The 13,433-nt window shown below is 40.5% G+C and overlaps 1 protein-coding gene across 6 annotated transcripts in view; it reads left to right on the forward strand.

Moving 5' to 3' along the window:
- Positions 1–13,433, forward strand: part of CREB5 (cAMP responsive element binding protein 5) — a 425,217-nt gene that overhangs the window by 321,958 nt on the left and 89,826 nt on the right. For all 6 annotated transcript variants that reach the window (XM_081244659.1, XM_081244661.1, XM_081244663.1 and 3 more), the window contains one exon: positions 1,785–1,895. In XM_081244659.1, coding sequence (XP_081100785.1) covers positions 1,785–1,895 — 111 coding nt within the window. The remainder of the gene's footprint in view (positions 1–1,784; positions 1,896–13,433) is intronic.

A 13,433-nucleotide genomic window follows, 5' to 3' on the forward strand; every position in this document is an offset into this window, starting at 1 on the left:
GGCAGGCACCTCTGCTAATCCACACATGGGTGTCATAACTATACCCCCCCACCCCTGCCCTTGGGGTGGACACAGCAGGAATTGCAGTGATAGAGTCCCAACAATGGTAAAGGGTCATTTAGTTCAACTGTTACTCTCAACTCTTGTCTGTGAGGTTTCCATCCCCCACACTTTGACAAACTCCAGTGATAAGGAACTCTGTATTTTCTAAGACTACTTAGGCTAACTGAGCAGAAACCTGGTTCCCTAAAATTTCCAACCATTGTTTTCATTTCCATCCTTTGGCAAATGGAAAAACTCTTGCATTGAAGAAACTATTTCCCCCCTGAGGAAAGTCAAATTATTTTCTGTGGGATTTCAGTATTAAGTATTTATTAAGCATTATTCTAGTTCTTCAAAAAGTGCTAATTTTCTACTAAACAGAAAATATGAATCAGATGCACCCTTCCTTGACTGAAATAGAGATTTTTCTGTATTTACTTTTTAACAGGGATGCGCCCCAGAGACAAAAGAAACAAAATTGAGTTATTTGTAGTGAGGTGGATTGACCTAGAGTCTGTCATACAGAGTGAAGTTAAGTCAGAAAGAGAAAAACAAATACCGTATGCTAACACATATATATGGAATCTAAGGAAAAAAAAAAAAAAAGGTCATGAAGAACCTAGGGGTAAGATGGGAATAAAGACACAGACCTACTAGAGAATGGACTTGAGGATATGGGGAGGGGGAAGGGTAAGCTGGGACAAAGTGAGAGAGTGGCATGGACATATATACACTACCAAACGTAAAATAGATAGCTAGTGGGAAGCAGCCGCATAGCACAGGGAGATCAGCTCGGTGCTTTGTGACCACCTAGAGGGGTGGGATAGGGAGGGTGGGAGGGAGGGAGACGCAAGAGGGAAGAGATATGGTAACATATGTATATGTATAACTGATTCACTTTGTTATAAAGCAGAAACTAACACACCATTGTAATGCAATTATACACCAATAAAGATGTTACCAAAAAAAATGCCAGAACTCAATTCAGATATTTGAATGTTAATTTTAGACACTAGGGCAGGCCAGCAGGACAGTGTAGGGGGGGCATTGATCACGAGTCTTCAGCACCCTGACTGCTTTCTTCATCTTTCCAGAGCCCTAGCCCTGCTGTGAGGCCTAAAACTGTTCCTGTGTAGTCAGACACGGTTAACAGGGAAGAGAAGATGTTCCAGGGGCAGCAGCTCAGATACCTCTGCTGGATCATTTTGATTGTGATCATGAGTTAGAGAGACAGGAAGACACGTCATCTTTAAGAGGGTGGCTTTTTCAATGAATTTTTTCTTCTTGCTAAAATGATTCACGTTTCTGTATAAAATTTAGGGTGACCAAAAAAGCCACAGATAACCTGAGATAACCATTTGGTATATTCTGTATCCTTCCAGCATTTCTCTATGCATATGTTATTCTGTGTAGCTATAAAAATAAGCATGATGAGTAGTATTTGGAGTGTTCTCGAAAGTGGAAGTATTGCATACTTTTGTTTGGAAATGATCTACCATGACAACACGTAGTTCTCTTTGGCATCGGGCGTATTCTCTAGAAGGCACAGCTTTGGATGATTCTTTGATGTGCTTGAGTTCAGGGCTCAGGAGTATATTGTTTACCCTTCAGCAAACCACAGACTTTGCCGGGAGTTATTCACAGAAATTCTAAACGATCCATTTGAAAGAGAAATGCAGCTTTGTCTATGACCTAGACTGCCTTTCTCAGACTTCTGATTCTGTTACTTTCCTTTCTCTTAGATGGAGAGACAAATGTCAGTGAACTCCAACCTCCTGGGAATGCAAGGTCCAAATCTCAGCAACCCCTGTGCTTCTCCCCAAGTCCAGCCAATGCATTCAGAAGCCAAAATGGTAAATAACAGTTAAAATCATCCTTTTTTTATTTCATGACTTTTTCTTTCTTTTGATTTCTGCTCTGACTTGCAAACTTCGGTTAAGTCAGGTAGATGGTTCTGTCTTTGTTTCAGTGAATAGGTCTTTCTGTGGAAAAGCTGTGCAGAGCTTGGCTCTCTCTTTGAGGCTATCTGTTACTGAACCTTGGCGTTGGATGCTCATATAACAAACATGGGACCAGCATGTGGCCTTAGTGAAAGGGACTTTTGGAAGTTTGGGGAAATCCATAAAAGTTGAGGAGGGATGCACCCAAATATGTGTATATTTGCTCAGAAAGTGAAATTAGCAAAAACAATCTAGAGTTTCTCTCCTTCGAGGTAGTCACAGTTTCAATGCCACTCTTCCTGTCCCCACGGCCACCAAGACAGACATGTGATTTTTAAGCACATACTACTATGAAAATATTTTTCAGTTTTTGTTATAGTCACCATTTGTGACATTGAGCTGAAAGGACCAGTGCCTTGTTTTCTCACGGGGTAACTGCAGCTTATACTGAAATGTGTGATTTCAGGTGACAACTTCAGTGACTTTTAACGTATGAGACTGATGTGCAGTAAGGTCAGTCCTTGCAACCAAAGTGATAGATTCATGCATTTCTATTCTACCAAATATTAATAAAAGCAATGCATGTCGATCTTGGCCATATAAAGTAAGTTTGCTGGTTATATTTAGTGGAGTTATTTGAAATAGGTCATTCAGTTTTCGTACAAATTCTGACACCACAGTTAGTAAGGTATCAGATGTCAACAAAATACACTGCAGCAAAGTTTTTAGTATCTGATATTGGATAGAGAGCTTTTGCTAGAAGTTGGAGATTTATTTGGTTTGCTGACTGACAACGTTAGGGACCCTGTCTAATGGCTGGGGTGAGGATGTTATTGACATCTCTGAAAATACGCCATCAATACCCAGTGACTTCGTTTTCAATGGCAGCAAGCTTTTTTGGAGCCTGCTTTGGTCACGTTCTCTTGGAAACTTCACTCGTTTCACTTGCAGCTTCTCAGCCCAAGGAAGCAACTGAACTCCCAGTGTTGGCTACCTTGGGCAAATAAAATCTGTGGTTGGGAGAGTTCTCTTTGCTGTGCCACAGTCCCTGTGACATGCCAAATGGCACCAGCAGCTTCAGCAAAGCTCGTTAAATCTTTTTGGAATCGGCAAATATTTTTTCAACTCAAGCCCTGCTGAGCCAAACCAAATACTTGCTGGCAGAGTAAAGTCCAAACTGGCATCTGTTTTGGAGACCAGAGTAATGCCATTTACATTTTTTTAAAGGAAAATAAAAAATGAATTGTGACGGTACTTAAGAAAAAAATAAAATTATGTTATTCATGTGTATGAATAAGTTCTGGGTCTAAGCATCAGATGCTACTCCCCCAGCTGGATTATTTCTGAATCACCTAGTTTAGTTCAGGGTCTGTATCCCTTTTGAGGGACCTCCCAGACAAACTTGAGGTAGATTCTAAAACATAATTCCAAACCAAATTTCCCTGCAGTTGAGTTTCACTGGACTTTATGCGACCACTTGACTCTGAAGTGTCCTACCCCTCTTCTTGCTGGCAAAGAAGGAAAATGCTTCTAAAGGGAGCACAGGTTTATAGTTATTTATATGTATGAAATAAAAACAGATGATATGGCAGATTAATAGTGAATGATATCAGCAGGAGACAAAAGGGAGAATTGTGCTGTACTTATAAAAATAGTGTTACCCTGTAAATGTTCGTTGAGTTAAATGTTGAGCAGGCATACTACTCTGCTGATTCATGTTCTAAGTGAATGAATATTTCCAGATCCATGAAGTCTGGGCAAACCAGCTGTATCATGAAGTAGATACAGCTTTTCCCCCTTCTCCAAACTTCCACGCCTAACCCGGGTATTGCCAATACAAATATGGATTACTGTTAATCCAAAGGGAAAAATTGTAATATTGGCCGCTTATATTTTGGAAGAAGAGCATTTACCTAGTAGCTTGGAAAAGTGTTAAGTGAATGACTTTTAATACATTGCTGAGCGTCCCTATTCTGATTTCTGCTTGCTTTATTCACTGGAGAAACCCGTTATTGCCGTCTACTAACTGTACAATATTTTCTAGCAGCTTTGGTTTACTTAGATGAAAAGCTTTTATAAAATACAAAGTAGAGAAGAAAAAAAATCTTCCACAATGTTAATGTCAGCCAGAGCCTCCCCAGGTTTCTCAGAGCTATGGGCTTTGTTGTTCTATGCCTAATTTTCTTCCTGTGTAAGACTAGAATGGATTCCAGATTTCAACTAAGACTCTGGTTTCGCTGTTTTCAAGGACTTTTCCAAAGGTCACACATGGGTTATTGTGATGAAGGCACTGTGTGGGGTGTGTTCTCAGAGCACAAGAGAAAACAGAGAGCTGCCTGGGAGGTGTTGCCTACCTCACAGCGCTGCAGACCTAGACTCCTGGGAATGGTGCTGTCAGAGTGTCCGCTTTACACTCCCTCTTGGCCACTGACAAAAGCCATCATCCTGAATCTCTGGGGAAACTCAGAGGTCCTCGAGGTGGACAAAAGCTGTAGACAGGATTGCTTTACAGGTACAGTTTTATTAGAAGCTGTCTGACAAGTGATGGCTCAGTAGAAGACATCCATTTTCTTTGCCCCAAATCAGTCACTTCTATTGTGGAAGAGAGCAAAATAGGTGTCCCCAGTAAGCTCCATCTTGCATTAACCTGCAACATCTTAAATCAAAATCATACATGTTCTTCTTTTGATTTGATGTGTATTCGTATCAAGCATACACTTCAACGTACTGTAATCACATCTGTCCAAGCTGATTTGATCATAAGTCTGGCAGAGAATAATTTAGTTTTATGGATCTTTTTCTGAAGAATTAAGCGAAGAAACATATAACTTCACAATTAGGCAAGTGAATATGTGCATATTGGGTTTCGTTTGGGGGTCAGAGCAGACTCAGAGCTCTGAGAGCCTTCCATCTTTCTAACCGCACAGAGAGATAGGCTCTTCCTTCCAGATTCCTGGGATCGGTGGGTGTCTTGCCTGAAAATGGGGTCGGCTAGGAGGAAAGTCACTGGATACCTGATGGACAGTTTTAACACGCCAAGGGGAGAGGGAGAGAAAGAGGAGGAGGAGCAGAGAGAAGTGGAAAAGGGGAGGAAGAAGGAGACAGAGCAGGCAGGAAATGCACACCAGACGGGGACCTGTTTTTCTAGCCTTTGCTGGGTGCGAGTGATTCTGCAGTGATGTGGGTGTGGTGCTCTCAGAGTTACGTAGATTTGTGTTCCTTTCTATCTGTGAGAATTAGACCAATTCTATCTAACTTTGAAAAAGGTGTTCCTTTTCTTCTTTTTAAAGAAGTCAGTAATAGGGTTGGAAACTAAATAAGGGGTGGGGAGAACTTGTCCATACACCTGTCTTGAGTCTCTTTAATGATGAGATGACAACTCTCATATTGGAACTGGTGAAAATGAGGATGGCAGATAAACAACAATTCATGGAGGCCTCTCTGGCCACTCTGCCCAGATTCCACCTTCAATTTGGATAGGGGTAGGAAGCCTAGGAAGTATTGATACCAGTGAGAAGGTATGTATAGCTGTGACCTGATTTTATTCTCAGGACAGCCCCATAACAGGGATATTGTCCCCATTTTACAGCTGAGGCAACTGAGGCTCCAAGAGGTTAAAAAACTGGCCCAATGACACATCACTTAGCAAAAGCTAAAGTCTCAGACTCTAATGACAAAGCTTTTCCATCACAACATTGATCCTTTGATAAAAATATACAGCTTCCAGGTATCAATAACCAGAGGATTAAATCAAATTCTTTTTAGGTGAATTTATATATATATACTAAGGGGAGACAAGGATGGCAAGGATAGTTTAGATCTCCAGATAACTTGGAAAAAATGTGGAGTGGTTGTTTAGTATGGAACTTAACCTCTTGGTTTAACCAGAGCTCTGTGGCTTCACTGACTGCTCCAGCCTCACTGCCTCTTATTCAAACACATTTTAATCATGACATTTCTTGTTTTACATGTGTGTCTCCCCCACTTGATTGATTGGAAGCTCCTTGAAAATAATCCTTGCATTGTGTAAGCTCCGTGTACTGAGAAAGGCCCCATGAATGAGAACTGAATTTAATTGAGTTGAGTTGAATTAAAATTATGAGAAGGAACCAAACCCTAGCCCTGGAAATAAGGGTGAGATGGAGTGAGTAGCGGGTATGGGTGGGGCTAAGAAGGAGAGGATAAAGTGTGTTAAATGTTAAGCTAAGTATTCAGCTCGTAAAGAGTAGCGGACGACATTTGATGTGTTTGAAAGACATCTAGAAACAATATCCGTCATATTTTTTCCTTGAGAGGAAAGCAATATGTCTGTTCCTTAGAAAACAGAACTTGGAATATCATTGCCCTCCTAGGAATTGAGAGCAATCAATACTAAATGCTGTTTCTTCCACTGTGGTGGATTGATTGTGCTGTATTTTGGTCACCTACTGTCAATACCTCATCCACAGTTAGGTTTGCAGTTTATTCAATGAATACATAAATATATACATTAATGAATGAATGAAAGAAACCAAAAGGATTGAGAGTCAAGACCCTTTAGAGATGGAGGGCACTTAGTGAAGAACTTGCCCAATTCCTCATTTCACAAGTGAGGACACCAAACCTGGTAAAGACTTAGGGAGATCAAGCCATCATTTAAACACAAAGCTGGGCTCCAACAAAGGCCTTCACGCTTCTATCCAGAATTGTGCTTTTTCCACCAGCTGTACTGATAAATTACTAACAGTGCTCCTTTTTTTTTGGCTCATGGTTTCCTCCTGGCAGATTGGCAGACAAGAAAACTGGGGTGGTAGAGTGAGCAATCCATGGTTAAATTCTCTACTTTGTTTTGAATGTCAACCTGGGTGTGTTTGTGTTTGCCTTTCCCCTCCCTAATTATCAAGCTGGATAACTGTTTGCCTACAGTGCCCGTTGGCCACCCACTGTCCAACAGATAAATCACAGAGAAGCCTGGCTCCATATGGAGTTGCCTGGAAAGTTTATACACATGAAAAGACAGTCTCCAGGTAACATCTCTCTGGCACTCTTGAGAAATGCAGTTCTGCGATTTGCCTATTTGCTTTAATCATCCCCAGCTTCACTTCCTAAGCGTCCAGGAATGAAAAAGCAGTGAATAAATAGGCTGTCTGCTTCTCAGAAGCTTCGTGGAGAGGCAGGAAATGCTGTTGACTTGACAGACACTCTCTTCTCATTAACTTTCGAATCATGCCAGCAGCCATGTGTCCCCGTAGCCAGTGATCAAAACGCGATGATGGGCTGAACCAAGATGACCACTCTTCAGAATCATTCTCCCTCAGTGCTGTGAAAAACCACTGTCCAATATGCAGGTGGATAGGAATTAGGTAAGGTTCTATGACAATAATCACGAAAATCTAAGCTTTCACTAATAGGTATGATGGATCTTATTTTACGGGCAATTTGCCTTCTTAGAACACCATGGTAGAAAATAGTAATTGTTAACAGTAATTGATCACTTGTGTATGTGGCAGAAATTATGTCAAGCATCTTGCAATATATTATCTCATTTAATTCTCCAAACAATACGCTTAGGGAGGCACTGTTCTTAATCTCATTTTATAAATGAACTGAGAGGTTGTGTAACTTGTGAAGAACAGACAAGCTGGTAAAATATGGTGCTGGGATGTGAACCCAGGCATTGGGCCCTTGGTCCTGACCGTAAACCGTAATGTTTTGCCAGCAGTGGGGATGATCGTCCTAGGAGTTCATATTAGTAGAGCACTTTCCAGATTGCAAAGTGCTTCCATGTACATTGTCTCCTCAGAGCCTCATAGCAATTCTCTAAGGTCAACAGGGAATTATTCCTATCCTCATTTTATAGACACAGAGAGGTTCTAAGTGACTTTTCCAGCATGATCCAGTGGCATAACCAGGCCCTGAGCCCAAGTCTTCTTTGATTTTTGTCCTGTTTCTACTATATCATGCTGACCCTAGAGTCCCCATGATAACTTATTCCGAATCAAAGCAAGTTCTTATAAAAGCGAAATTCAGTGGTATTAAAGTATCAATAAGATGAAGCTCAAATTAATAGCTAGGCCCAGCCACCTAACTATTAGCTTCTCTAGTCCTCTTCATCTAAACGCCAGAGAGAAGGCTGATTCCTATTTCTGCCTGGCCAAGACAACTGCTGAATTAAAGAACGAAAAGCAACAACACAACTCTTAAGAGCTAATAGAAGCCCTGACTCCTTTCTCTTGGCTGAAAGTATAAACTTTCACATGCCATTACCACTTCACCCATTTAAACTGTAGAATGTTTAATTTAGGAATACATTGTGTCGAGTTTTTTGGTACAATGTAAGTGATTAGATTATGAGATCACTGATAAGGGCTAGCAACCATGTATTTATATTTCTACAGAACAGAATAAATTCCTACAGCATTTACATTCCGTGTGCTGATCAGGATCCCAACCGCATGGGATTATACATTTGATTATAGTTGTTTTGAAAACGAGAATTTGAGAGATTAGCAATTGCTTATGAATCACCAAATTGCAAAGCAGGAAAGGATTATATTGGCAAAATTCTTTCCTTAGAGAAACAAAGGTATGAAGTTCAAGTTAACAGCTGGTCTAAGGTCACGTAGCTAATTAGCAAAAGAAGGGGAATTAGAACCCAGATTCCAGGTTTTCAATTTATAGTACTTCACTCTCCATGTGCTAGTCAGGAGTTGACAGAGAAAGTCATCTGCTGATTGCTGTCATAGTGAATTTTCTAAGGGGGTGTTTCCTGAAGCCTGGTCAGTACCTGGGGAGAAGAGGGTCCGTCAGCTTTTCCCTTTTATATCCAATGGGAATTGAAGTTCATCATCAGAATGCCTGAAGGAATGGGTCCAGTTTCTATAATTCTTCCTGAGACTTGGGGGTCTTGACATGAGACCACTAAGCTATTCTGCTTGGTTATCCAAAGCATGGATTCATGATAAGTATTGCCTCTCTTGGCACCCAGTACAAACTGACTTGATTTTGCCTGCCACCAGGCAAAAGTAAACTTCCCACTTCTCATTGCTGTGTTTTTTGGGACTGCATGGATCTTACTTGGGCTTTTGGAGATCTGTTTCATGCTGGTGTGAAGTGGGGACCGAGCTCTCTGAGCACCCATCACAAAGCGGTATTGAAATGTCCCTTTCCATCGGCCCTCTCTGGGCTCTCCCCATCTCCACCCTCACCAGCGGCTCCGCACACACACATTCAGATAGTCTCCTAGGACTCACTGTCTTCCCAGTTCTCTCTCTTTCTCTTTCTGCAAGTATCCACCCTGTTTTGGTAACCGTGGCAACAGGTGAAATACAATCCCAATATTTGCTTGCTGCCTCTGTCACCCAGCCCAGCACGCGCATCGCCGGCTCTTGTTTTTGTGTTTGTTTAACGTTCCCAAGCCTGAAGTCAGATGCATCTGGGCAAGGACGCCACGCACGGTCGGTCTGGTTTGGAACACTCCCTCTCACACTGTCTTCAGGCACGTCTTCTTTGTGTGTTTGTATATGTGTGCGCACGCGTGTTTCCTTGTCTGCTTTGGAACGTTGTACAAATAAGTTCAGCTTATGTTAGAATAGCCAAGCGGGAAAAGAAGGAATTTTACACATCTTGTTACAAGGAAGTTCTGCTTTGCAGAGATATATTTTGGTCTTTTTCTTGGAATTTATGTCGCTTACACTTTCCAAGATTTTTGCCAGCACCGCTAATAAGGAAAGTTTGCTTTGCACTTCGGGATGATGGTCTGCCTTGAGTTGGTTTTTTATGTGGCAGGTACAACAGATCTGTCAGAAAACTTGTGCCTTGAGGGGGATGGAAGGGGGGGGCATTGGGGAAGATAGAGGAGGCAGAGTTTTCCTAAAAGTGTGGGATTTTTCTTTTGTTAAAAAAATAAAAGGGAGAATCCAATCTTCAAATCCAAAACTAACCAAGAATGTATTTTTCCTGTTGGTATCCTTTCAAATGGTCTTTCTATCCCCTGTTTGTTTGAAAATCTAGCTGTACTATATAGTATTGTATATTTTATATATTTTATTTGCCTTAGTGTAAGATGAATCATTAGGTTCTCAGAAGTGGTGAGTCTCAACAGTAAAAATAAATACATCAAGTATTTTTATTTTGAAACGGTATTTGCAATCACCAGACAGAAGATGTGTTTCAGGAGGATGAGATTTTCATCCAACTGCGGCCTTGGATTCTAGCGATTAGAAGTGCAAACAGAGAGGCAAGGCAGTAACCTGATTTCAGTAGAGAGCCAGCATCTGCAGAATAAGAGGGAACAAGAGCACACTTGGGTAGAATTTCAGAGTTGGCAAGTGTTTCACTTGCACCCTTTCCTGGACTGTGCTTCTCCCTTTTGGCACCTCCGCATGGGAATGTGCCCATGTTTCCAAGGTACCAGTCCTGTGTCCCTCCCAGCCTCTCCTGCTTCACTCAGCTCCGCGCACCATGGTCACTCTCTGAAAGCCCCTCCCAGGAGGCTGGCATTTTTCTGAGGGCTTCTGGCTGCCTTGCCTCTCCTATCCTATTTCCCTCGCTTTGCAAACTGAACTCCTCCTTTTTTACAAGACTTAGCTCAAATGCACATCACATTTCCTGCAAAGTCTTCTCAACTTCCTCAGGTAGATAGGAGCCACGCCTTCTGCTGGGGTAGACTCCATTTGCACCTTGTTTATCTATTCCTTGTACAGGCTTTATTACGTGTCATCGTCTGTGTACCTGCCTCACTGCCAGCCTGTGAACTCCTTGAGAACAGAGGCCAATTTGATGCCATGTCCCAGGGCTGGCATCTTTCCTGCACGTTCTAGGTGCCCAGTGAATGTTTGTTGATAGAATGAAGGAAGGAAAGTCATAAACCCATTTAGATGGAGATGGTACTGTGACTTATTATACTGCTCCACGCTTTGGGCTTTTTTTTTTTTTTTTTTTTTTTTTTTAAGTTCCAGGGATAAGGTAGGACTTAACTCAGATGACTGATTCACCAGTGGTAGAATTTCAGGACCCATGACAAGTGGGTGGGAGAGAGATATTTGAGCAGGTGAGAATCCTTCCCACAATTTCCCAAATCCCTGCATCGGTATCTGGGGGCTCTGCCAGCCACAGCCAAGTGCAGCTCTGCAGAGAAGCCCTGCATAAGACTTCTGGTTTATATCCTGCTTTTGAAAGCTTTCACATGATACTATGAGCATTTTCCCATATCACTAAATATCTTTTGAAAACATGTTAATAATTGTATAATTTATCCTATGGCTATTGCATAAAAATTTTCACTTTATTTCTATTTCTGGGTATTTAGATTTTCTCTACTAGAAATAACATTTTGATTAGAAAAATAAATCAAACAAAAAACTGATCTGAAATTATTTAATTATATCTTTGATTATTTCCTTAGGATAGATTCCTAGAATTAGGATTACCAGGTCAAAGGGAATAAACATCTTAAAGACTTGGTATATATACTGCCAAATTTCTTTAAATTTACACTTATTTTCATTCCTTCCTGTAACATAGGAGGACATCTGTCTTATAGCATTTTCAGAAGTATTAAACATTCTCATTTTAATACAAAATCTTGGCCAGTTTTTGTTTGTATTTTGTACATTATGGTAATGTTACACATCTTTTTCTATATTTGTTGGCCACTTGATTTTCTTTTTTGGATACATTTCTGTACTTTCATGCAATTTTTCTTCATTGGGGTGAGTATTGGAATACAGGGAACAAATGATAGAGCAGGTTATCCTCCCTCTACTGCATTTTTCAAATTCTTAATAATTAGCTGACTTTACTACCTTACTTTACTAATTATATTTTTGTTTCTAAAACTCAGTGCATGTCTGAAAATATATTTAGTAGTTCTTTGGTGTTTTGTTTTGTTTACATGACTCTTTTGCTTGGATGCACAGTGTTTTGAGAGTTTAAAAAATCTCCTTAAGCTTTCTGATTTTTATAGTTATTCAACTGACTTATTGCAAAAATGTTGGCTTCCCTAGGAATATGAATGTGGCTCTTCCACATTTTCTGTGTTTATCTAACCAAGCCTTTGTTTATTTAAATATAAATCCAAGTATCTTAAATAAACTGAAGATATGTTTGTGTCTCTCACTCTTATCTGAGGTAGATGATATGGATCCTGCTTTATCCCATTTATGAGAAATCAATCTCTGACCATTTTTATTTCACCAGCCATGATGGAAGTATATGGATTTATATTGATTGAACTTTATCATATTACTCAGTGGTTAAATGTCACTGAATCCATTCTCAAGCAAGAAAGTTAAACTGAAAATATAAAATAGCTTAATTCCCATGGGGTGATATTAATGGAGTATTATTTTAAGGTTGAGTGAGTCTTATGTTAACCAGACTGTAACCTCCTTACTAGTGCCCAGGCCCCCTCAGGGGAGGGATCTGACTGCCTAGCACATAGTTGGCACAGAATGTCTCTCCGTCAAATCAATGAATGTGAGTAACTATATAATAATAACAAACATGCATTGAGTGCTGATCATGGGCCATGTGACCATGTGATTTTCATGTTATGAAGATTCAGTGAGGAACTGCACATAAAGCACTGAGACTAGGCATTTACATGTATTCTCTTATTCCATCCTCACAACTATCTTATGAGGTAGGTATCCCTGTTTTTTGTTGTTGTTGTTGTTGTTTGTTTTATTGAAGTATAGTTGATTTATAGTGTCATGTTAGTTTCAGGTGTATAGCACAGTGATTCAGATTAGATAGATAGATAGATAGATAGATAGATAGATAGATAGATAGGTAGATCTCCCTGTATTTATAGGCAGATTAGCTGATGTTCAGAGGACAGTGCCCAGGGTCACTCAGCCAGCAAGTAGCAAACTGAAGATTTGAACCCTACTCTGAAATCTGACCCTTCCATGCTGGATCTCTGCTTTGGCAACCCTAAAACAACACGGTGACTGGATTCTAGTAGGGGTAGAAGCAGTGACAATTAATTGGCAAATATTTATTATTAGTGTCAGCTATGCACTTGGCTTCCTTTTTTTTCTTCTTCTTCTTTTTTTAAGCAGTAGACCCCTGACATTCCTGAGAGTTTTGCCTGGCATCGCTGTGAATCCCCAAGCCCATGCAGGTAGCACGTCACATCCCTGTACCCAGGACAATAGGCAGAGAAAACCACATTGCAGTCCTGACCCTGGATGGAGGGCCAGACTGACAGTATTCCTGCCCAGAACTGTGTAGCAAATGTAGTTTAAATCTGCACCCCAGCAAAAGTTCAAATTACTATAGGTCCTGGAATTTGAGGGTTATTTTTTAGTATTTGAAACCTTGAATGTTGGAAATGTTGAACCTTGGAAAATACCAAGTCTCTGTGCCTTTAATGATAATGTTAATAATGACTGATAGCTCATATTTTAAGATATGTACAACATTTTCCCACCTTTCACACAGATGATCAAGCTAGCCTTTTATGGG

The sequence above is a fragment of the Mesoplodon bidens genome (genome assembly GCF_964165515.1).
Source record: "Mesoplodon bidens genome assembly, chromosome: 9".
Taxonomy (NCBI): domain Eukaryota; kingdom Metazoa; phylum Chordata; class Mammalia; order Artiodactyla; family Ziphiidae; genus Mesoplodon; species Mesoplodon bidens.